At 41.3% G+C, this 23801-nt stretch overlaps 1 protein-coding gene across 7 annotated transcripts in view; it reads right to left on the minus strand.

Annotated features, from left to right (window-relative positions):
* The window catches only part of QTMAN (queuosine-tRNA mannosyltransferase), a 290528-nt gene that overhangs the window by 134809 nt on the left and 131918 nt on the right, over nucleotides 1-23801 (minus strand). For all 7 annotated transcript variants that reach the window (XM_073305405.1, XM_073305406.1, XM_073305410.1 and 4 more), the window contains 2 exons: nucleotides 18978-19145; nucleotides 14235-14408 (listed from right to left, as the gene is read on the minus strand). In XM_073305405.1, the coding sequence (XP_073161506.1) occupies nucleotides 14235-14408; nucleotides 18978-19145 (342 nt within the window). The remainder of the gene's footprint in view (nucleotides 1-14234; nucleotides 14409-18977; nucleotides 19146-23801) is intronic.

The raw sequence follows: 23801 nt of genomic DNA on the forward strand, positions 1-23801 counted from the left end.
GGTGCTTCCATCCCTCTTCTCTTGATGGGGTATGGTTTTTATCATTCATTGGGTGCACTCCAACATCATCTCCTTCTGGGTGCTCTTAAGGTGTGCCCACATTGCCACAGTCCCTTAACTGATACTGCAAGCCACCTCATTCCCACATTGTTTTTATTTAACATCACTTCTCAAGCTCTGGTTCTCATTCACAGGAAAGCATCTCCAAATGCTGGACCCTCTGTCCCCTTTCTCATCCCCATTAGTTATCATTGCAGCCCCCTCTCCTGTTCATTCTTCTTTTTCCCTTACATAACCAAAAAGAATGTGTGTGGGGTATCTAAACAATAAGGCTCTTTCACTCTCTGTTCCATCCACGCACTCTGCGCATCTAACAACTCAGAAAAGAAAATAACCAAAGATGGTTACTTTCCCACTTCTCCTCAGAATTTCATGAGCACGATTTACACATGAAAGGGGTTTTTTTTTCATTCTTCAATGTTTTACAATGAAAAATATGTATAGCTAAAAAATGTTGACTGGCAAAATTTTGAAAAACAAAATGTTGGGGTCAGGGAATTTTCTGAAATGAAAGAGTTTGAACTGAGCTCTCAACACAGTGGTCTGGCTAATGCACCAATTGACTACATCACTTAATTCTCAGCCTTTACTTCCATCTAATATCTTTGTCCACCTGTCCCAGGGTACTGATGGTGCAGGGTGTTGAATTCTCTCAACTCTGAATGATTGCAATGGAAGTTGAGGGTACTCAGCACCTTGCAGGAGCCAACCCTTAGTTAGTAATCCTGTTCCATTCTGACAAGAAGATTTTACCTTAACGCCCCTCTGTAATAATTTTAAACCAAATAGATTTAACAGCACCGAACCTAATTCCAACAACATTCCCCGTGGGAGTGATATTAACCAAATTCCAACATGAAAAAGGAGAAAAACGTTCTATTGTGAAAGGTCACCAGGACAGGAGGAAAAACAAATGACATAATTAAAATAGGAAGGTATAGAAAGCCCAGATAGGAGGTTTAAATTGAGAAAGCTCATACAATACTGTCCACAACGATGTCTCTGCTAAGGTGATATAGATTTTGAGTTGGAAATATGCAAATAAATGGAGATTACCTTCTCAAATAACAGAAGTTCAAGTAAAATGAACAAAGACTATTCAAAGCAAAGAATACTTGAACTGCTATATTTTATCTAGAACATTTTAGGAGAACTAAAAATGCCATCCCTGTCAGCTCGTAGCACAGTTGTAATTTCCTTCAACATGAAGTCCCCAACTTCAAATCTTTATGTTTATGACAGCTAGGTAGGCTATCCCCAACTCCAAAAGGAGTTATCATGGGGATATGCACAGAACTGAGAGTCTGGGTTCCAGACTGGGTTCCAGTCATGACTCTGCCATTGACTCTGCATGCATCAATTGTCCTATCTTTGAAATGGGGATAAAAATAAATTACCCAGCATAAAGGGTGCTTAGTTAACAATTGTAAAGTGTTTTGAGGTTCTCAGATGAAATGTGCTGCTGGCCAAAATTATTGAAAGATGAGTTGTCTCTGAAACCAGGCACACAGTGTCTCAAGTTGTACATCCAAAAGCTGAGTCAACCACAAAAAACAAACAAACAAACCCCTTCCACACACAACAACACACACTTCTAAAAACTTTTCTGCATACATGGGGGAAGTATTATTATGAATGTTACTCACAAATCAAATGGTGTTTAAATCAGTATCTAAACTTCAGATCTTACTAACCATACTTTAGGGAAATTTGCAACTAAAGAAAGAAACAGATTAGATGGGAGGGGTTACAGGCCTGGGGCCACAGGTTTTGCCCTTTGTGGCTTCTCACATCCCAGACTTGGAAAGTATGAGCTGTGATACTGAGAAAGGTAAGAAGCCAGCAGAGCCCACAGTAAAAAATGAGTTTGCATCATCTGTCATTAAAACTTCTTGCCAACAGGGTCATTCCCTATTAAATTACCACTTGTCAATGTTTAAAATACTGATTGATAAATGACTGTGCCAAAACTGATAACATGACAGCTTTTATTTTCTAATATTCTTGGTTACTACATTCTGCTACTTCAGTATACAGATAGAGTACATATTTTTTTTCAAGTACTTTAGTGAAAGACAATTTAATCTAATAAAAAACTAACAGGTAGTGTATAATGATTGGTCCTGATATACATTACATGCTAGCCCTCTTGCCAAAATAAACCTACTAGTGATGTAGTGATATGGATAGATCCAAGTTTCACATTTCATCAAATGCTAGTAATCTGTTTTATCAATATAAACTGCATTTTAATGAAAAATTCTTTTCTTCAGTACACTTCACTTTTAATGCCCTAGAGTATAATAATTCGTTCATGCTGTAGAACAAGAATATTTTACAAGACCTTAACTCTCTAGAGAAATTTCTCTGTAAATACAACATGCAGGTTTTATGGGAATGTGTTGTATGCAACATGAGTAGTACCCAACATAATAAAAAACTAGGTTGTACAAGGAATTCAGCTTAAGTATCCTTCTGAGCTATTGTAAGATTAAATGATTACTATGATATCATTTAACTGAAAAATTCTGCAATAGGTAAAAAAAAGTCAACAAAACTATTTTTTCCCTCTGAACAGCTAAAAAGAAATTAGTTTTAAACAGTTTTGCAACACAAATAAGTTTCAATGGACAGGTGAGACTACTAAGCCAGATCTCCATTGTGGGGGAGCTGTTAGTACTGTACTCACTGCCACAGGATTCTGGCTGTGAAGCTGATGTATCTGGCCCCAGGGGGGTCAGTCTAGTGCAAAAGTAATCCTCTGGAGATGTAGAACTGGGGTAGAAGCTAGTGCACCATCTTCCATCCCTGTAGTTAGCACAAGAGGAATGACTAAAAGAAAGGGGGAATGACTGCAACACGTCTAAAATGTGCCAGTTCCCAGCTGTATTTCTGACCCCTTACTCTTAACAGTCAGCATAAGACAGAGTGGCCCAATGCCATTTTAACTTGCACCAGGTGACCAACCCTTCACACAATGGCCGGAGGACTGCAAGAGTGCACAGTTGAGCTTTATGCCCATTTCCATCTCCCTCACAACCTGTGCCGTGTGTATTTCCAGGATCTTTATTGCATAATAGCCTGATTTTTTTAACACAGTAGAAGTAAACTTTAAATGTCAAGATTTACTTGCACAGGGGGTGAGGATGGAGGTAAAGTCAGGGTGCCAGTTGTGACTGCCTTGGCCCTAGCTGCAGCCCCAATATAAGAGAGAAGCTGTTAGGCTGCTCCATATCTTATGTCAACTTACTACACACTCTAGTTGCAACGGGTTCCATACCCAGCTCTTGTGAAAGTCTAATCACTTGTGGATATGAGTCTTCTCCTGTTTGTTGACAGTTTTATTTTTTCAGCACATCAAATTTAAAGTGCATATAGTACCAGATACTACCAAGTTGACTGAAAAAAAATCTCGTTTTCTCTTACTATAATCTTAATCCTCTGTCTTCTTTTTTTATCTGTTATCCCATCTGTCCTTTGTCTAACTTGTATTGTAATCTCTTTAGAACACACATATAACTTAAAACATGTTTGCAAAACACTATCTATAGCTCTATAGCTATAATTATAGCTCTTCTAGGACTCCAAAAAATTTATAAATGATAATGAAGATTTACTACAGCTATGGCAGCATTAATAGTAACTGACATTTATATAGCACATTTCATCTAAATTAACACCAAACTGTCTCCCATTCAAGAACTGACCTAGTCTGACCCTGCTTTGCTTGTGAGCTGAAGGTGGTATGGGTGCAGTTGGACCAGTAGAAATCAAAATGTTGAAAGCAGTACAAAGTATCATCAAAGAACCTACATAACTGTTCCAGTTATGTTTACTTGCATTTGAATGTCCGTGGACAAAAAGATAATGTTATTGAAAAGGCAATTTTTGTTTTTGTGTCCCCTTCCTCATTTTCAAAAATGAAAAAAATAGCAAAACCACAAATTTAATACTACATATTATGTTACAATACAATTAAGAGTCTGAGTTAAACAAAAAAGACATTATAAGGTAATTCTAAATCGCATTGGATTTAACTCACTGTGTTGTACAGAAGTATGGCAGCACATATGGCCTGTAAAATCACCTACTGTTCCGCATCCCTTGTAATACTTATGCACAATGGAGTGACAGTCTTAACTCAGAATTTTGTTTGCTTTTTAAATTTAAAATTATTGTAAGACAGTTATTTTTACATATATACTGTATCAGACTGTAAAACTATACCAATTAAAAAGTAAGTGATACAGTAGTATTATATCAGGGCTGGTTCTGACACTACAGAGCACAACATGAAAGCCAATCTACATGTACGTGGTTAGAAATAGCTGAAGATAGCCACTGGGAAAAGGATGGGGTCAGTCAATTTCCTGTTCCAGACTCCCAAACAGTGACTCTTTCCTCCTCTTCCCAGTGTTTGAAAAGAACTACTGTCTAATCACTTCCCTAGGGAAAACTGACAGAGCTATTTTTAGCTCAGGAAGAGGGAGCAGATCTGTGATCACAGGACCTCATCTGTTCTGTCTTCATTCCCTTTTCCTGGGACCACAGCACTGATAACAGACAGAAGAGATCTCTGTGCAGTAAGTCAGAGTATGCATCTCTCTAACAGTTTTTGAGTCCCCAAGCTTAGGGAAGGAGAGACAGGGATTTACTCCAAGAGGAAGATAAGTGAGGGAAACTGTCCCTCCTCCTCCCCCTTAGGAGTAGAGGACAGAAAGGGTTTAAGTAATCCAGAGAGGATAGGACTTCAGGGAGACTGGAGAGGGGCACAGAGGAGAGAGACTGGTATACTGAGGATAAAGGAAGGAAACTGCCTCCACTTCATATGTTCTGGCTAGAAAAGACATAAGACGGCTACTAACCTTTGGAACTGTTGTTCTTCGAGATGTGTTGCTCATATCCATTCCAATTAGGTGTCTGCGTGCCACGTGCACGATTGTCGGAAGATTTTTACCCCAGAAACACTCAGTGGGTTGGCTGAGGTGCCCCCTGGAGTGGTGCCTTCATGGCGCTGGATATATGCCCCAGTGCCCCCTCCGTTCCTTCTTGCCGGCTACTCCGACAGAGGGGAAGGAGGGCGGGTTTGGAATGGATATGAGCAACACATCTTGAAGAACAACAGTTACAAAGGTGAGTAACCGTCTTTTCTTCTTCGAGTGCTTGCTCATATCGATTCCAATTAGGTGACTCCCAAGTCTTACCTAGGTGGTGGGGTCGGAGTGAGATGTCATGGAGTGAAGGACTGCTGAACCAAATGCAGCATCACCCCTGGACTGCTGAATTATCGCATAGTGGACAGCAAAGGTATGCACCGATGACCAGGTCGCTGCCCTATATATCTCCTGTATGGGTACGTGTGCCAGGAAAGCAGATGATGACGCCTGAGCCCACGTGGAGTGGGCGGTAAGGTGCGTAGTTGGGACACCAGCCAAGTCATAGCATGCACGGATGTATGATGTGATCCAGGACAAGATGCGCTGGGAGACCAGAAGGCCCTTCATCCAGCCTGCCACAGCAACAAATAGCTGTGACGTTTTCCTGAAAGGTTTCGTTCGCTCGATGTAGAAGGCGAGGGCCCTGCGAACGTCCAAGGAGTGCAGCTATTGTTCCCGTCGAGAGGCGTGCGACTTCGAGTAGAAGATGGGGAGGAAGATGTCTTGGTTGAGATGGAAGGCAGACGCCACTTTAGGGAGGAAGGCCGGGTGGGGTCGCAGCCGTATCTTGTCCTTATGGAACACCGTATACGGCGGTTCCGAATTGAGTGCCCTGAGCTCAGACACATGCCTCGCCGAAGTGATAGCTACGAGGAAGGCTGTCTTCCAGGAAAGGTACAGGAGCGAGCAGGTGGCCATCGGACCAGGTTAAGATCCCATGTAGGGACCGGTTGTCGAATTTGTGGGAACAGGCGCTCCAACCCCTTGAGAAATCTGCTGACCATGGGATTGGAGAAGACTGAATGCCCATTTTTGCCCAGGTGGAAAGCCGAAATAGCTGCCAGGTGCACTCTGATGGATGATATTGCCAAGCCCTGCTGTTTTAAGGACAGGAGATAGTCCAAGATGATAGGTACTGATGTCTGTAGCAGGGCCGTATGACTCTGAGCGCACCAGCAGGAAAAATGCTTCCACTTGGCTAAGCACGTGGACATGGTAGAGGGCTTCCTGCTACCCAAAAGGATCTGCTGTACCAAGCGAGAGCAGCACAGCTCAGATTGAGTTAGCCATGCAGCATCCATGCTGTGAGGTGGAGAGATTGCAGGTCAGGATGACAGAGTCATCCATGGTCCTGAGTGATCAGGTCTGGCCACAGCGGGAGTGGAATTGGGGTGTCCACTGACAGCTCGAGGAGAGTGGTATACCAGTGCTGCCTGGGCCACACTGGGGCAACCAAAATCAGACGGGCTTTGTCCCTGCGCAGCTTGAGCAGGACCCTGTGGACTAGCGGGAATGGAGGGAAGGTGTAGCACAGGTCATCCTTCCACTGTATGAGGAAGGCATCTGACAGGGAACCCGGAGAGCGTCCTTGTAGAGAGCAGAACACTTCGCATTTCCGATTCTTGCAAGAGGTGAATAGGTCTATCAGGGAAAGCCCCACTTCAGGAAGACAGAGTGGATGACGTCCGGGCAAACTGACCACTCGTGAGTCTGAAATGATCTGCTGAGGTGGTCCGCTAAGGTGTTCTGGACTCCAGGGAGAAACGACGCCACCAGATGGATCGAGTGGGCTATACAGAATTCCCACAGAAGAGTGGCCTCCTGACAGAGGGGGGATGACCGGGCTCCCCCTTGCTTGTTGATGTAAAACATGGCTGTTGTGTTGTCTGTGAGGACTGCAACACAAAGGCCTTGAATGCGCTCTCGGAATGCCTGACACGCCAGGCGCACAGCATTGAGTTCCCATAGGTTGATGTGCAGGGATAACTCTCCCGCCGACCATAGCCCCTGTGTACAGAGGATCCCGAGGTGGGCTCCCCATCCCAGGGATGACACATCCGTGACTAAAGGTAGAGGAGGCCTGGGATCACTTTAAATCAAAGCTGCAGAAGCTATCGGAAGCCTACATCCCAAGAAAGGGGAAAAAATTCATAGACAGGAGTTGTAGACCAAGCTGGATGAGCAAGCATCTCAGAGAGGTGATTAAGAAAAAGCAGAAAGCATACAGGGAGTGGAAGATGGGAGGGATCAGCAAGGAAAGCTACCTTATTGAGGTCAGAACATGTAGGGATAAAGTGAGAAAGGCTAAAAGTCAAGTAGAGTTGGACCTTGCAAAGGGAATTAAAATCAATAGTAAAAGGTTCTATAGCCATATAAATAAGAAGAAAACAAAGAAAGAAGAAGTGGGACCACTAAACACTGAGGATGGAGTGGAGGTCAAGGATAATTTAGGCATGGCCCAATGTCTAAACAAATACTTTGCCTCAGTCTTTAATAAGGCTAAAGAGGATCTTAGGGATAACGGTAGCATGACAAATGGGAATGAGGATATGGAGGTAGATATTACCATATCAGAGGTAGAAGCCAAACTCAAACAGCTTAATGGGACTAAATCGGGGGTCCCAGATAATCTTCATCCAAGAATATTAAAGGAATTGGCACCCGAAATTGCAAGCCCATTAGCGAGAATTTTTAATGAATCTGCAGAAGTGCTCGGGCTAGGCCTGAGTCTAAGACTGCTCCTATGCATTCTACCCTCTGGATTTGTACCAGAGTAGGTTTCGCAACATTGAGCAGGAGGCCCAGTTGATTGAACATGTTCATGGTGAGCTGGACATGAGACTGCATCTGATCCCTGGAGCGACCCCAAATAAGCCAGTCGTCGAGGTATAGGAACACTTGGATCTGTTGTCGACGAAGGGAGGCAGCCACAACAGCCATGCACTTGGTAAAACACTCTGGGGGCCACAGATAGGCCAAAAGGAAGGACGGTGAATTGAAAGTGCTGTTGATTGACCACAAAGCGAAGGAAGCGTCTGTGCGCTGGGTAGATCGCAATGTGGAAGTACATGTCCTTTATGTTGAGGGCGGCATACCAGTCTCCAGGATCTAAGGAAGGAATAATGGTCCCTAGAGAGACCATGCGGAACTTCAACTTTACCATAAATTTGTTGAGTCCACGTAGGTGCAGGATGGGCAGAAGCCCGCCCTCGGCCTTGGGGATTAGGACGTAGCGGGAGTAAAAACCCCTGCCTTTTGACTCTCTTGGAATCTCCTCTATCGCCCCCACAGCTAGGAGTGATTGGACCTTCTGTAGAAGGAGGTTCTCGTGAGAAGAGTCTCTGAAGAGGGACCGGGTAGGAGGGTTTTTGGGGGAAAGAAAATTGAAGGGAGTAACCCCTTTCCACTATGCAAGGACCCAACGGTCTGATATTATGTGAGACCACGCACAGAGGAAATGGGAGAAACGATCTTGGAAAGGCAGGGAAGGATCCTGAATGGAGACTGGTGCTCCGTTCTCGGGCGCACCTTCAAAAGTTCTGCTTAGGCCCAGCTGATGGCTTGGGAGGGCCCTGGCCGGCTTGGTGGCCAGTTTGTCTTCTTCTACCACCTCGGCCGCATCTTCTAAAGAAGTCCTGTCTTGGCCAACGGGGAGGGTAGGATCTCTGAGGCTGCGGTCTGAAGGACCTTCTCTGCGTTACTGGGGTATGCGTTCCCAGAGAGCACATAATAGTTCTCGAGTCCTTCAGACTCTACAGCCTTGAGTCTGTTTTGTCTGAGAATAGGTCCTGGCCATCAAAGGGTAGGTCCTGGAGGGTCTGCTGCAACTCTGGTGGTAAGCAGAGACCTGCAGTCATGAGATGCGGTGCATGGCTATGCCTGAGGCCAGGGTCCTAGCCGCCGAGTCCACCACGTCCAGAGAGGCTTGTAGGAAGGTTCTGGCCACCTTCTTGTCCTCCTTGACTAGAGCCCCAATTTCCTCTCTGGACTCCTGTGGAACAAACTCTTTGAATTTCTCCATAGAGTGCCACGAATTATAATCGTATCTACTCAGGACTGCCTGCTGATTGGCCACCCTGAACTGCAAGCCTCCAGCAGAGTACACCTTGCGCCCAAACAAGTCGAGGCGCCTAACGTCCTTTGATTTGGGCACTGAGGCCTGCTGACCATGCTGTTCCTTCTCGTTGACCGAAGCCACAACAAGGGAACACGGTTGGGGGTGTGGGTAGAGGTACTCATACTCTTTTGAGGGGACAAAGTACTTCCTTTCCACCCCCTTGGTCGTAGGTGGAATAGAGGCTGGCGATTGCCAGATTGTCTAGGCATTGGCCTGTATAATCCATATGACTGGGAGGGCCACCCTGGATGGTGCCTCCACGGACAGAATGTTGACCACCGGGTCCTCTACCTCCACCATCTCCTCTACCTGGAGGTTCATATTGCGCGCCACCCTGTGGAGCAGCTCCTGGAGGGCACGGAGGTCCATAGGAGGAGGGACCAAAACCGTAGTCTCTTCCTCTGCCTCATCAGGCGAGTACGAGGAAGATACCCCTGGGACTAAGGGAAACTGGATGGGGTCCTCATGTGGAGGAACTTGTTGCCCAAGGTCCACCACGCTAGGGGCGTGGGCCTGTGTTGGCACTGGAGCAGTCCCCTCAGAACTCCCGGGGGAGGGCAGGAGCAGGGAGACACAGTGGCCTCCGGTACTCGGGGCCCTGAAGGGGTGGAACGGAAAGCCCCTGAAGGAACCCCTTAGGCCTGATGGTATGTGCAGGGGTTCAAAAAAGACCACTGTGGAGGTCCTTGGCCCAGGTCCTTGCCTTCATTCAGCCACTGTCCTGCACCGTCCTCGCTCTGGTCCTGGGCGTGGTGGCCACCTTGTGAGCATGACGACATGGAGGCGGAGCGAGACAGACAAGGCGGTGCCGAATGTGTTGGTGCAGAGTCCCCTTGTGCTGTACGGTGCCGGGGACCAGTGGCGAGATGTAGAACAGTACCGAGATATCGATCAGTGCCTGCAGTTGTATCGGTACCGGGAGCCTGATCTGGATCTCGACGGTGACCTTCGACGAGACCGGCACCAGGATCGGCTCTGGATCGAGTGCTGCTCTGACCGGTACCAGGAGCGGTGCCGAAAGTCCAATCGGTATTGGCCGTACTGCAATTTGGATCTTCACGAGCCGGAGCAGCATCGCGAGTACTACCAGCACTGAGAACGGGATCGGTGCCGGGACTGTGAGCGATGCCATGAAAGGTGCCAGGACCAAGATCGGGACTGGGACCGGTGCTGCCCTGCTTCACTCGGCGACGTCAGTCGTATCAGGGACGGTAGTCATATCAGGGACGGCTGCAGGGGAGTCGGCTCTGTGAGCGCGATCAAGTCCCGCGCTGTAGAGAAGGTCTCCAGCGTGGAGGGCAGCCTTAGCTCGACTGCGGTGTGTACTGGGGAGCTAACATGCACCGGAGTCGATGGCCCTTGCGGCGCTGGAGTCGACGGTGCAGGAGCTGTTACTTATCCTGTGCGCTCCAGCAATGGACGCGGCTCTGGCTGAGGTGCGGGAAGTGTCGGTGGCTGTCGAACCGACAAAGAAGAAGCAGTGGGCGGCTGCTTCTTCTTCTGGCCCGGAGACAGGGACCGGTGCTGCAGTTGTGGAGGTGCCAGGGGGCCTGACGCCGGGAGTCTTTAGCAGAGTCCAAATGCGGTGCCGGACCAGTCGGTGCCGCAGGGACACTCCGCACCAAAGACGATGCCGAGTGCCAGTGCGCGGAGGAAGGGACCGGGCTAAGTGCCACCTCCATAAAGAGCTACTTGAGCCTAAAGTCCAGCTCCTTTTTGGTGCTCAGCTTGAAGGCTTTGCAAATGCAGCACTTGTCCACTTGGTGGGATTCCCCCAGACACCTTAGGCAAGAGTCGTGGCGGTCTCCTGTTGGCATCGGCTTCAGGCAAGCCGAGCAGGGTTTGAAGCCCGGAGACCCCGGCATGGGCCCTGGTACCGGGATGGGGGAGAAGACCCCACTCCACCCTACTAAGTACACTAATCTAACTACACTAACTATTAACAACTACTAACAACTATAAACAACTATTAATAACTAATTACAACTATTAACAGGTACTAAGAGAGAAAGCTAGGGAGAGTGGAGATCAGCTACGCTGCACTCCACAGTTCCAACAACCGTCACGGGCAGTAAGAAGGAACTGAGGGGGCGCTGGGTTGGCTGGGGCATATATCCAGCGCCATGAAGGTGCCACTCTAGGGGGCGCCTCAGCCAACCCACCGAGTGTTGCTGGGGTAAAAATCTTCTGACGATTGTGCACGCAGCGCCCACACACCTAATTGGAATTGATATGAGCAAGCACTCGAAGAAGAACCTGTGGCTTTGTATATCTTACTTTGCAGAGTCCTGTCAAACCTAAGTTCATCCCTGATCCTATCAATAATGAAGAAAGATGAGCACTTATACCAAATATCTTTAAAAAAATTCAAATAACTGTTAAAGATGCTGTGCTTGTTGATAAAGCAATTCTTAAATGCAGAATAAGGTAATTTAAAACTTATTTTAAACATATATTTTGCATATATAAAATGGAGTATTTCACACCATTCAACTTTTGTTTCTGTATCAATCAAAGTATTTTCTGTTACATTTTCTGCTGCATCAGAAAGCATCAATCATTCTTGACTATACCTTCATTTCATGTCTAAATATGTCTATTTGGAGTAGTAGTTTCTCTCTTTTAGGGTGTGCATGCACCTTTGGTTAATAACCATATAAAAACATAATGGGATTTGCTCAAGTAAAATTTTATATTCTGCAATCACATGGCCCTGTTCGAGGGTCAAATATGGTATACTAATGTATTTTTATTTTTTCCTATAATCACAATATTAACTTAAAATAAAGACTCTTTTTTACATATCACAATCATATTGCTAACAAGACTTTTTTTTTTGTTTTCAGAACATCTCTGCCACATAACCAAATAAAAATTGCATCTCTCTCACTCACACACACACACACACACACACACACACACACACACACACACACACACACACACACACACACACACGTTGAAGTAAGGAATAAAATCACCTTGGTAATTTTGCCATCAGAATTTCTAAATATTTTTCCAACATCTTGGCAATATTATGCATTTTAAAAAGACTGCAGGCATTCAAATGATTGTCAGTCATGCAAATAATCACTTACTTACACTATATGAGTTTGGTCTGGATAAAGCAAATTACCATTTGAAAATAACACAAAAAACACTCTGGGCTAAGAGCTTGCTTTATGAATCTTAGCTTGGCCACAATATTTCTTAACCTTTTTCTCTTCAATCTCCATTCATCTAGATTTCACTGTAATAATACAGTCTAAATTAATAAACTGTATTCAGTTGCCATGGGTGCATTCAACATTATTTAAAACATAAATGTCTTGTAAAGAAATGGCAAATACTGGGTGCAGATAAAGCCCCAAAACCCAAGAACTTTATTCAAAGTTATGGGAAAGTTTTTTTTAATGCTCCTGTCTTTTATGATGATATTGGTTTTTGTCCAGACTGCATATTTATAACTCATTTCTAAATACAATATTTAAATGAAAATTAAAATATACATCAGCAGGTCCTATTCATATAAAAATGGAATGGATTTTTAAAAATGTGTTTTTCTAATAAGCATGTCAACAAACCACGAATTGTGTGTGCATAAAGTTATGTGCACATGCATAATAATATTTACAGACATTACTGAAATTCTGGCCTTTAGGTTAAATTTCAAATGTAACATCTGTAATATAAGAAAGCTGTCATTCCTTAGAAAGACAAAACTTAATAAAAATTAAAATTATTAATTAAAAATAATGTACATTAAAATTTAATGTAATCTGTGACAATATATTTATCATGCCTGCATACCCAAGGTCAGGCACTCATAGTGGGATTTTAAAAAGTACTTGAAGGATTTAGGAACAGGAATCCCACTGAAAGTGCCCTAATTTTCAAAGTTGCTAAGCACCCACAGCTCTCACTGGCACTCCAGAAAATCAGGCCACAGGGACGTAAATGCCTAAATTTGGGTTCAAAGGCTTAACTTTAGGCATCCATGTTTACAGATCTTGGTGTAGTGCTTTAGATTCCTGCTATCCTTTCTAAGTCTTAAAACAAATCTATACATGTCAACAAAATTTGCTAACCTAGTCTTAGTGTTAAATGACTCTTCCTTAGAGAAACCTTCCACAAATAGACAAATCCTTTGAAATTATTTGTAATGTGATAGCTGGTCCATGTTGAAGGTTTAAGGTGTGAATATTTAAACAGAATGAAACTTGAAATAAAATCAAACCCCAGACTCCTGCAGAGCCATTTAAGTTTCATTACACTGTTTCCCATCCTTATCAGCAAAAATGCAGAACCCCCTTCATGTTATTTTTAGGAACATAGTACAGTTTTGCAAACTGATTATCTCTAGTTAGTGTAAGCCCCATTGAAGCAAAGCTCCTGTTGAGGAGGAGAGTTCCTTGTGATAGAAAAAAAACAAGTGTGTTAGGTTTAATCAGAAGAGAAAAGAATCTTCAGAATGTTCCCTTTGAGCCACATAACACAACCCTTTGCTAATTTCAAGATGGGTTCTGCAGTAAGAATAATAAAAAATGTCCTTTGTACTAACTAAGGTAGAGTGAAGAGCTACTATAACTGCAGTTAACACCAAAATTATGCAAGTTTGATCAACATTAAAGAAGTTATTTTCACCTACCTGTAAGCAATAAAACACAGAGGTAGGGGAAAAAATCTCACTACAGCATACCTAAGAAAACACTTATATAGGTCTGAATAAAGAGAGTAGATAGCTTTTCCAAATAAAACAAACCTAATAAATTACCATTGGTGAATTATCTAGTCAAACAATGTCTTCTATCTTTGCCAAAAATAAGCAGTTCCTCCTTAACATCAAACTATTCTTCTATGAGACGTACTGACTATTGACCTGCTTGGCAAATCTCCTATTGATTTCATTGGTGCAGTATCAGGTCCTAATGTGCGTACCATTAGGTTATTGAAATACTTTTGTAAATGAATGGATTTTGCAGCACAGTAACATATAACCAAATTCCCTAATTAACAATGCTTGAACTAATCAGTTAAAATTTAGCAGCAAGGGCTATCGGTTTAGAAAGATTTGAAACAAGTTATGACATAATATGGAGAATGGAGTCAAATGTACTGACCTGCTCACATCAGGAAACCTGACTGGAAAGTAAAGAACTTGGCACTTTGGTCTGATTATTTTTTCCAGATCCTTAGGCCTGTGGTCAGGAATCAGCTTCAGAAAATTTCCGATAGATGTAAGAAATGACTCCATATTAAAAGCAGAGTTGAACACCACAATATCAGCAACCAAACTGTAAAATATAGCTAGAATTAATACAATGTTCTTTAAGAAAAATCAGAATTACTTTAAAGCCAGGCTAATGTAAGATAAATATTGTGACACTAACTGGCAAAGCAAGAATTCCAAATTAAAGGTTGGGATTCCATCGTATCAGATGAATAAGAGAAAATGTCAGCCTTAGTTGAAATTTCTTGGTTTCTGTCCATATGTTTCATCATTAAATGTTATTTAACAATTTTTATTAAAAAACATCTTTTAAAAATTGAATTATAAATGTTTATTATTATTATTATTTTGAAGAATCACAGCCATTCTGATCTTTTAAGAAAATTCTCTTTTATACGTGGGTCAATTTTTACTCATTAGATTGTAAGAATACTTTTGCTGCTATTAGCACTTATCATGAAAAAAATACATTAAATAAACTATAGTACAATCCCCCACAACCCCTTTTTGCCCCTGAATAATTTCAGAGACATCTAAAACTTTCTAAAAAAGTTAAACTGGGAAAAAGGAGATAAAATTGCTCAGTGCACGTACCTACTGAGACACCTTTGGTTAACCAAGAATTTCAGTTAACCGGAATAATTATAATTATATATTTTAAACCATGGACACATAGTCACCCTGAATCAAAATATTTGATATCGTGGAAATTTTTATAAAACAATAATCATATACAAAGTCATAACATCATAGATTAATCAATCAGTTATATATTTTTTAAAAATAATTAAGACGTAATTTTGGTACATTAGCAGAAGACAGGACATGATACAGAAAATATTTTGTCCCTCAATATTACCTCTTAAAAACAGTAGAACCAATATTTTTGCAATTTTGTTAAATTATATATGTGTGATTTCTCAGCTAAGGTTTTCAGTCTGGAGAAAAGGCAAAAGTATCAAACAATGAAAAATTGGGAATTTTATTCTGGAAGTGCTGACACAATCTTAACTATAAAAAAAAAGGAGTACTTGTGGCACCTTAGAGACTAACCAATTTATTTGAGCATGAGCTTTCGTGAGCTACAGCTCACTTCATCGGATGCATACCGTGGAAACTGCAGCAGACTTTATATATACACACAGAGAATATGAAACAATACCTCCTCCCACACCACTGTCCTGCTGGTAATAGCTTATCTAAAGTGATCATCAGGTTGGGCCATTTCCAGCACCTGATGATCACTTTAGATAAGCTATTACCAGCAGGACAGTGGGGTGGGAGGAGGTATTGTTTCATATTCTCTGTGTGTATATATAAAGTCTGCTGCAGTTTCCACGGTATGCATCCGATGAAGTAAGCTGTAGCTCACGAAAGCTCATGCTCAAATAAATTGGTTAGTCTCTAAGGTGCCACAAGTACTCCTTTTCTTTTTGCGAATACAGACTAACACGGCTGTTACTCTGAAACCAATCTTAACTATATTGGCACAAATGTAATATTATAACAAAGTTACAAATGTTTTATGGCTATTAGATTTTCTCAGTATGTCATATTGTAATACTGACCTATGGGCCCTAAGATACATTGGGGACATGTATTCATAAGTCACTGGACTGGTGAAAAGTATATTTGAAGTGAAAACCTGTCATTCATCCTCACAACTCACACTGCTGTCTGGCCAAGAATGAAAATGGAAAATCCTCACAAAAGCAGTAGGACTCAGCAGGAAAAGCAAGGAAACATTTGAGAGAGAAATAATCCTTTTTAACTAGACCATGAGAGTTGAACTTTTTTTAAAAATCTCCCATTCCTCTCCACCTATGACTTTTTACCATTTGTTTTTCTCAAGTTAAAACAACTAGTGAGCCAGCCCACCTCTTTGAATAGACTTATAGTTGACATACAAAAGAAAAGCTTGATCTTTTACCCATTATATAATAAAGGCCTGCACATTTTGTATCTCTGCTTGCTTTTTACATTAGAAATACTAGGTTTGTCTACTCCATTTTTTGCTGAAGGTTATAAGTGTGACTGGCAAACTGGAGAGATCCTATCATCTCAAGAAACTGAAACCTGAGCTACTAAAATGGAAGGAATATTAGTCATACTATTTAAACTTTGTCAACACCTATGTAACAAACTCCTGACAAACACTTGGGAGAAAAGCTCTCTTTCCTAAAGATTAACACCACAAAACAGACTTGAGAAAGCTCCCAGCCCAGTTATCTTGTCCCCCAGGAAGTCTTTGAACAAAAACAGAAGACAAGACTTAACGTTCCTGACATTTCTAAGGTAAAAAAAAAAAAAAACAGAAAAAACCTTAAAACATTAAAAACTTCAGGCCTTCTTTAATATCATATGGTGTGTGTGTGTGGGGGGGGGGGACAACATTTTTTTTCCTTTACAGGTGACTGCTAATAGGCAGAAACAATGTAGCTAAAATATAAACAAGATATATTCTCTTTTGCCATTAAAAATGTCCATTTGCAGAGCCAAAAAATGTTCAAAATATGTACATTATGCATTTACATTAATGTACAAAGGCAACTCTAGGCTAAACATGGAAGCGAGCTGTCACAAAAGGGTAAACACCTTTAAATCCCTCCTGGCCAGAGGAAAAACCCTTTCACCTGTAAAGGGTTAAGAAGCTAAGATAACCTCACTGGCACCTGACCAAAATGATCAATGAGGAGACAAGATACTTTCAAAGCTGGAGACGGGGGGAAACAAAGGGTCCTCTCTGTCTGTGTGATGCTTTTGCTGGGACCAGAGCAGGAATGCAGGTCAGAACTCCTGTAAAGAGTTAGTAAGCAATCTAGTTAGATATGTGTTAGATTCTGTTTTGTTTAAATGGCTGATAAAATAAGTTGTGCTGAATGAGATGTATATTCCTGGTTTAGTGTCTTTTTGTAACTTAAGGTTTTGCCTAGAGGGATTCTCTATGTTTTGAATCTGATTACTGTTTAAGGTATTTCCCTTCCTGATTTTACAGAGGTGATTCTTTTACTTTTTCTTTAATTAAAATTTTTCTTTTAAGAACCTGATTGCTTTTTCATTGTACTTAAGATCCAAGGATTTGGGTCTGTGTTCACCTATGCAAATTGGTGAGGATTTTTATCAAGCCTTCCCCAGGAAAGGGGGTGTAGTGCTTGGGAGGATATTTTGGAGGGGAGACGTTTCCAAATGGGCACTTCCCCTAATATTTTTGTTAGACACTTTGGTGGTGGTAGCATAAGGTCCAGGGACAAAAGGTAAAAGTTTGTACCTTGGGGAAGTTTTAACCTAAGCTGGTAAGAATAAGCTTAAGGGGTCTTTCATTCAGTTCCCCACATCTGAACCCTAGAGTTCAGAGTGGGGAAGGAACCTTGACACAAGCATTCTTGGATGTCTCTTCCTAACTAAGAGAAAGGTCCTGTAATATAAAAACTCAGAAAATTACAGCATTTACAATACTAAAATAAGTTAAAATACATCTTTTTTAGATATTTCCTTTCTCAGCTTCACCACCATATATTTATATCAATAAATTTCAAAATGGCTGCTACTATTTTCAAAATACATTCCAAGTACAAAGAAAAGGAGTACTTGTGGTACCTTAGAGACTAACAAATTCATGTGAGCATAAGCTTTTGTGAGCTACAGCTCACTTCATCGGATGCATTCCAAGTACAGTATAGCCATTTCACTACATTTTCACAGCATTGCTACTTAATAACTGAAGCATCTTGCAAATGCAATGACAGAAACGGATCTAGAAAATGCTCTCTATATATAAAGATTATCATTTGAGAAATCTGAATATCAACTGGCTCATTTTACAAGGATGCAAATATTTTATATGTATTTAAAAATATTCAATCCATGCTTCTAATATGTCTTCTAATAACAAATAGGTGAGATAGATCAACCAAATGAATTTATTTCAATTCAAACCAATTCAGCTTTACAGATTCACTTCGGTTTGTAGAGTGTCTAATCACAAAGCTTTTCAGTGTGCTGTTATTAACTTCTTTCATTAACTTAGATTCAGGAAATACATTTGTTTTAAGTAACAATAAAGGACAACAGCCTTTAAAATGTCTGGGTATTTTAGCACTGCACAATTTCTGAATACCAAAAGAAAGAAATGTAAGGATTTATCTGATATGTTTACTGCTCTCACTCCTTTAAAACAAACAAGCAAAACTGCAGCATTATGTTTTAATTTTTGTTTATTCCCCGGAAAAGCCCTATTTTAATTCATTAAAATTAAAATCTATAGCTCAGTAAGCATTAAAATCTATAGCTCAGTAAGAGCTGATTAACTGCCTCTCTACTAAGTGTACTTGAGGTACAGCATCTTGTTTGCGATGAATGGGTATGAATTGAAAATTAGCAAAATTTACAGGTGTAGAGTGGTAGTCCTTTAGCACACAGGTAAACTTGAACAATAGCTCGAGATGAGGCTACATGTGAAGTACTTTATTACTTGTTTCTGCCAAAGCACTTGACTTAGCACCTCCTTTGGATTGTATATATTTGTATCTCAGTTTGTAACAGTGTTGTTGTTTAAGTAGCACAGGACTCTCCAGGTTTAAAAATGCTTAAAAGATGCCATTAAATAACACATAATGGTATAAGAAACACCTACCATGAAAGAATCTGGTTGTATCCATATTGGAAATCTCTTTCCTGGCACTTCTGTACAGGATATGCCAACTGGTTCTCGTGGAAGTAAAGGACCTTTTTCAATTTGCCAAGGTCAGGCCGAAGGGCAATAAGTTCAGTCAGGTTAAGCACTGAGCTTGCAAAGAGGATCCTAAGAAACAAGGAAAGTAGTGTTTACTGTCTATGAGCATGCTCAGAAGGGTCACCCTGTCCCTTCTTCTCTGCCTCCCCCCCCACCCCCAGAAATACATAACCCCAATAGGGGCACATCAATAGCTAAGCCTTAATATCATGTACCAGCATTCTAAGTTTTGATCTCTTAAAAAGCAGCTGCTAAGAACTCAGCTAGAAAAGCATTGAATCATTGGTCTTCTCAGCTCAGTTACAAAGAAATGCAAAATAAAAAAGCTGGACGGATTTTATTGAAAAAGGCAAGAAAAGCTGTATCTAAAGGACAAATGGAACAAAGATAAGGCTGACTGGGGAATACTTTGCTTGCCAGTTTCATTACACTTTACTTCTTTATGCAACCAACTACTGAAATTCAATATATGAGCAGGAATGGCACATGTTCATGTTATGACATAAACCCCTTTGATTTATGTAGTATACTTATCTGGTGTGGTCTTTTTCTCTCTCTCCAGCTCTTTTCCCATTTTTTTAAGCATTCTACATGACATGTTTTTGTTGTTTTGTGCCCTGCTCCCCAATATTGTGATAGTACAGTTACCATTTCATAGTCCATAAAATTGTTCATATCCTTCAAATTATATATAACTCAAGCACAAAGAAAATTAGCACACTGATTTCTTGCCCTTGATATAATTTAATAAACAATCAGAAAGTTAACTTACCTAAATGAGTAGTGTGAAATTCTGGTCCTACTCAAGTCAATGGCAAAACTCAGTTTGACTTAATAGGGCCAGGATTTCACCCATAGTATATAAGCTGATATTTAATGTCTTCTGGTAGCAGAATCGTGACGTATAGTTCCATTCTGTAGTGGCCACATATCTGTAGATATTTTTACGTATGCTAAATTCCTCAGCACCAAGGCAAATATTTGAAATCAGAAATTTATCTCAAATAAAACATTAAGCTTTCATATACGATTATAGACACAGTATGTTCCTCACTAATTTGCCAGTACATCCTTCATTCTAATGATGCAATGTTTGGTTAAAGAGTTTCTTTTCTGTAACCTGATGCTCACAACCAAAAACATAAAGACTATTACAGGAGTACCAAACATCTGTTGACACAAACACTACAATATCCCTACTAGAGTCACCAAATTTAACCCTCCACGAAAGAGGGATTGAAACAGTTGAATCTTTGGATGTTACTCACTGTAGTCATAATTCTTGGCTATTATTACATCCTCTTGGGTCTGCAAACCCAGAGAAATGTAAAACCCTGAGGTCTTAGCTGATGTGATCACAAGAACACTTCTTATGAACTCAAAACCACCAGGGGACAAGTCTATTAATGCAAAGTGCACAGAGAGCTACAAAAGCTCACTACCCCCCTCATCACTGACTTTCACTGTTGAGAAGATAAACAAGACCTTCTCACTTACAAAAGCTGGGAAAGATGCAAGACTTGAGGGCATCTTTCCAGTATTTATTAAAACCCTGTAGCCAAGGTACAGAAATAGGGGTAGCACTGTTCTCCTATATCGTTCCTCAGGGATTCTCCCACAATCTGGTGTGAGGCTATGACCATTGCCAAGCCCAGGAACGTTACTGAATGAACAAGTTGGTTTCCAGCCAAGTCAAAGATGCACTGGCCAAGTATTAGCCTTAACAATACGCACATAGGTGGGATTCCAGTGAAAACTCAAGATTGGGGCAGCTCTCTTAGACATATCTACCACCTATGGCCCTTCTGAAAGCCAGCAAAATTATCCGATACAATGCAATGATAAAATTCTTCTCTGAAGTTCTGACCAATCATAAGTTTCATGTTTTTCTTGGTGACCAGATTCAGCAGACCATGTACTCTCAATGATGGTTTACCATAGGGATCAGTCCCACCACCAATTTGGTTAACATCTATATTAGTGATCTTCCTTGTACATCACCATGGAAATTTGCTTATGCTGATAAGATTGTGTGATTGTGCAGTCAGAACAATTTGCTAGCAAGGACTTTAAACCATGGAAGGATATTTCTTAAGCTGAAACTAAAATGAAAATCCCACCAAGAGTCATGTCAGCATTTCATTTAAGTAATCCAAAGGCTATGACAGAACAGCATGTGGACTTCTGTTGCCAACAGATAAAACACAATCCCACCCTGAATTATCTTGGTGTGACAACAGACAAAGCCTCACATACCACTGACACATGACGAAATAAAGATTAATGTAAACCTCATTCAAAAACAAACAGGAAAAACATGGGAAGCTGATAAAAAAAAAACCCTATGAACCTCTTCACTGGTCCTTGTTTAATCTACTACAGATACTGCTCATCTATCCAGACACATAGCTCCCACATGTCACTCATTGATTCTCATCTTACTACCACCATGAGAATCAGTACATAAAAACATGAGAACATAAGAATGGCCATGCTGAGTCAGACCAATGGTCCATCAAGTACATAAAAAGTAGTTATAAGGAGGAGGGAGAAAAATTGTTCTTCTTAACCTTGGAGGATAGGACAAAAAGCAATAGGTTTACATTGCAGCAAGGTTTAGGTTGGACATTAGGAAAAACTTCCTAGTTGTCAAGGTGGCTAAGCATGGGAATAAATTGCCTAGGGAAGTTGTGGAATCTCCATCAGTGGAGATTTTTAAGAGCAGGTTAGACAAACACCTGTCAGGAATGGTCTAGATCAGTGGTGGGCAACCTGCAGCCCACAATCTGATTATGGGCCTCAAGACATTTTGCTGACATTGACCGTCCGCAGGCACAGCCCCCTGCAGCTCCCGGGGGCCGCGGTTTGCCGTTCCTGATGAATGGGAGCTGTGGGAAGCGGACCTATCCTCAATTAATGTATAGTTCTTTTATGAACCCAATTATTCTTGTGGCCTTCACAGCATGCCCTGGAAACAAGTCCCACAGGTTGACCGTGCTTTGTGTGAAGAAGTACTTCCTTATGTTAGTTTATGCCAATAAATTTCATTGTGTGACCCCTGGGTTGTGTGTTACGTTAAGGAGTAAACAACGCTTCCTTATTCACTTTCTCCACACCACTCATGATTTTATAGACCTCTATCATATCTTCCCCCCGCCAGCCATCACTTTTCCAACCTGAACAGTCCCAGTCTTTTTAATCTCTCCTCATATGGAAGCTTTTTAATCTCTCCTCATATGGAAGCTGTTCCAAACCCCTAATAATTTTCATTGCCCTTCTCTGGACATTTTCCAATTCTAATATATCTTTATTGAGATGGGGTGACCAGAACTGCACAAAATATTTAACATGTAGGGGTACTATGGATTTATATAGTTGCATTATGATGTTCTTTGTCTAATTATCTACCCCTTTCCCAATGGTTGCTGTTAGCTTTTTTGCCTGCTATTTCACATTGAGTGGATGTTTTCAGAGAACTATCTACAATGACTCCAAGATCTCTTTCCTGAATTGTAACAGCTAATTTAGACCTCATCACTTTGTATGTATGACTGGGATTATATTTTCCAGTGTACATTACTTTGCACTTATCAACATTGAATTTCATCTGCTATTTTCTTGCCCAGTCACCCAATTTTGTGAGATCCCTTTCTGATTTTTCGCAGTCTGCTTTGGACCTAACTATCCTGTGTAATTTTGTATCATCTGAAAACTTTGCCATCTCACTGTTTACCACCTTTTCCAGATCATTTATGAATGTACTGAACAACACTGGTCCCAGTATAGATCTCTAGGGGCCCCTGCTAGTTACCTCTCCACACTGTGAGAACTGACCATTTATTCCTACCCTTTGTTTGCTATCTTGATCCATGAGAGGAACTTCCCTCTAGCCCACCACTCCTTACTTTGCTTAAAAGCCTTCAGTGAGGAACTTTGCTTTCTGCAAGTCCAAGTACACGATATCCACTGGATCACCCATGTCCACATGTTTGTTAACACAAACCGTGATTTCCCTGTACAAAAGCCATGTTGACTCTTCCCCAACATACCGTGTTCATCTATGTGTATGATAATTTTGTTCTTTATTATAGTTTCAACCAATTTGCCTGATACTGAAGTTAAGCTTACTAGCCTGTTATTGCCAGGATTGCCTCTGGAGACTTTTTTAAAAATCAGCATCACATTAGCTATCCACCAGTCATCTGGTACAGAGGCTGTTTTCAGCAATAGGTTACATATCACAGTGAGAGCTGCAATTTCATATTTGAGTTCTTTCAGAACTTTTGGGTGAATACCATCTGGTTCTGATGACTTATTGCTGTTAAAATGTATCAGTGTGTTCCAAAACCTCCTCTACTGACTCCTCAAATCCTCAGATTTGTCACTTAAAAAGAATGGCTCAGATGTAGGAATTTTCTGACATCATCTGCAGTGAAGACTGATTCAAAGTAAAATTACAGTAAATCACATGGTACAGTAAAAACACCACCACAACCATAGCTTTCCATACTGCACACATCCACTGACCCCAAATTCATCATGACAAGAGAATTTTTCTGGAGTCCAATTGTATCCAAGGAAATAAAGATCTGTCAATACATGAAGATCTAAATAACAAGCTGAGATTCAAACTCCAATCTAGAAAACTTTTTTGGTTTGCAGTGCAAGAGCTCAAAGAATCAGGATTTTCCCTGGAAGATCAATGGCAAGCAAAGTGGAAGGATA

Source organism: Lepidochelys kempii, chromosome 11 (genome assembly GCF_965140285.1).
Source record: "Lepidochelys kempii isolate rLepKem1 chromosome 11, rLepKem1.hap1, whole genome shotgun sequence".
Lineage (NCBI taxonomy): Eukaryota > Metazoa > Chordata > Testudines > Cheloniidae > Lepidochelys > Lepidochelys kempii.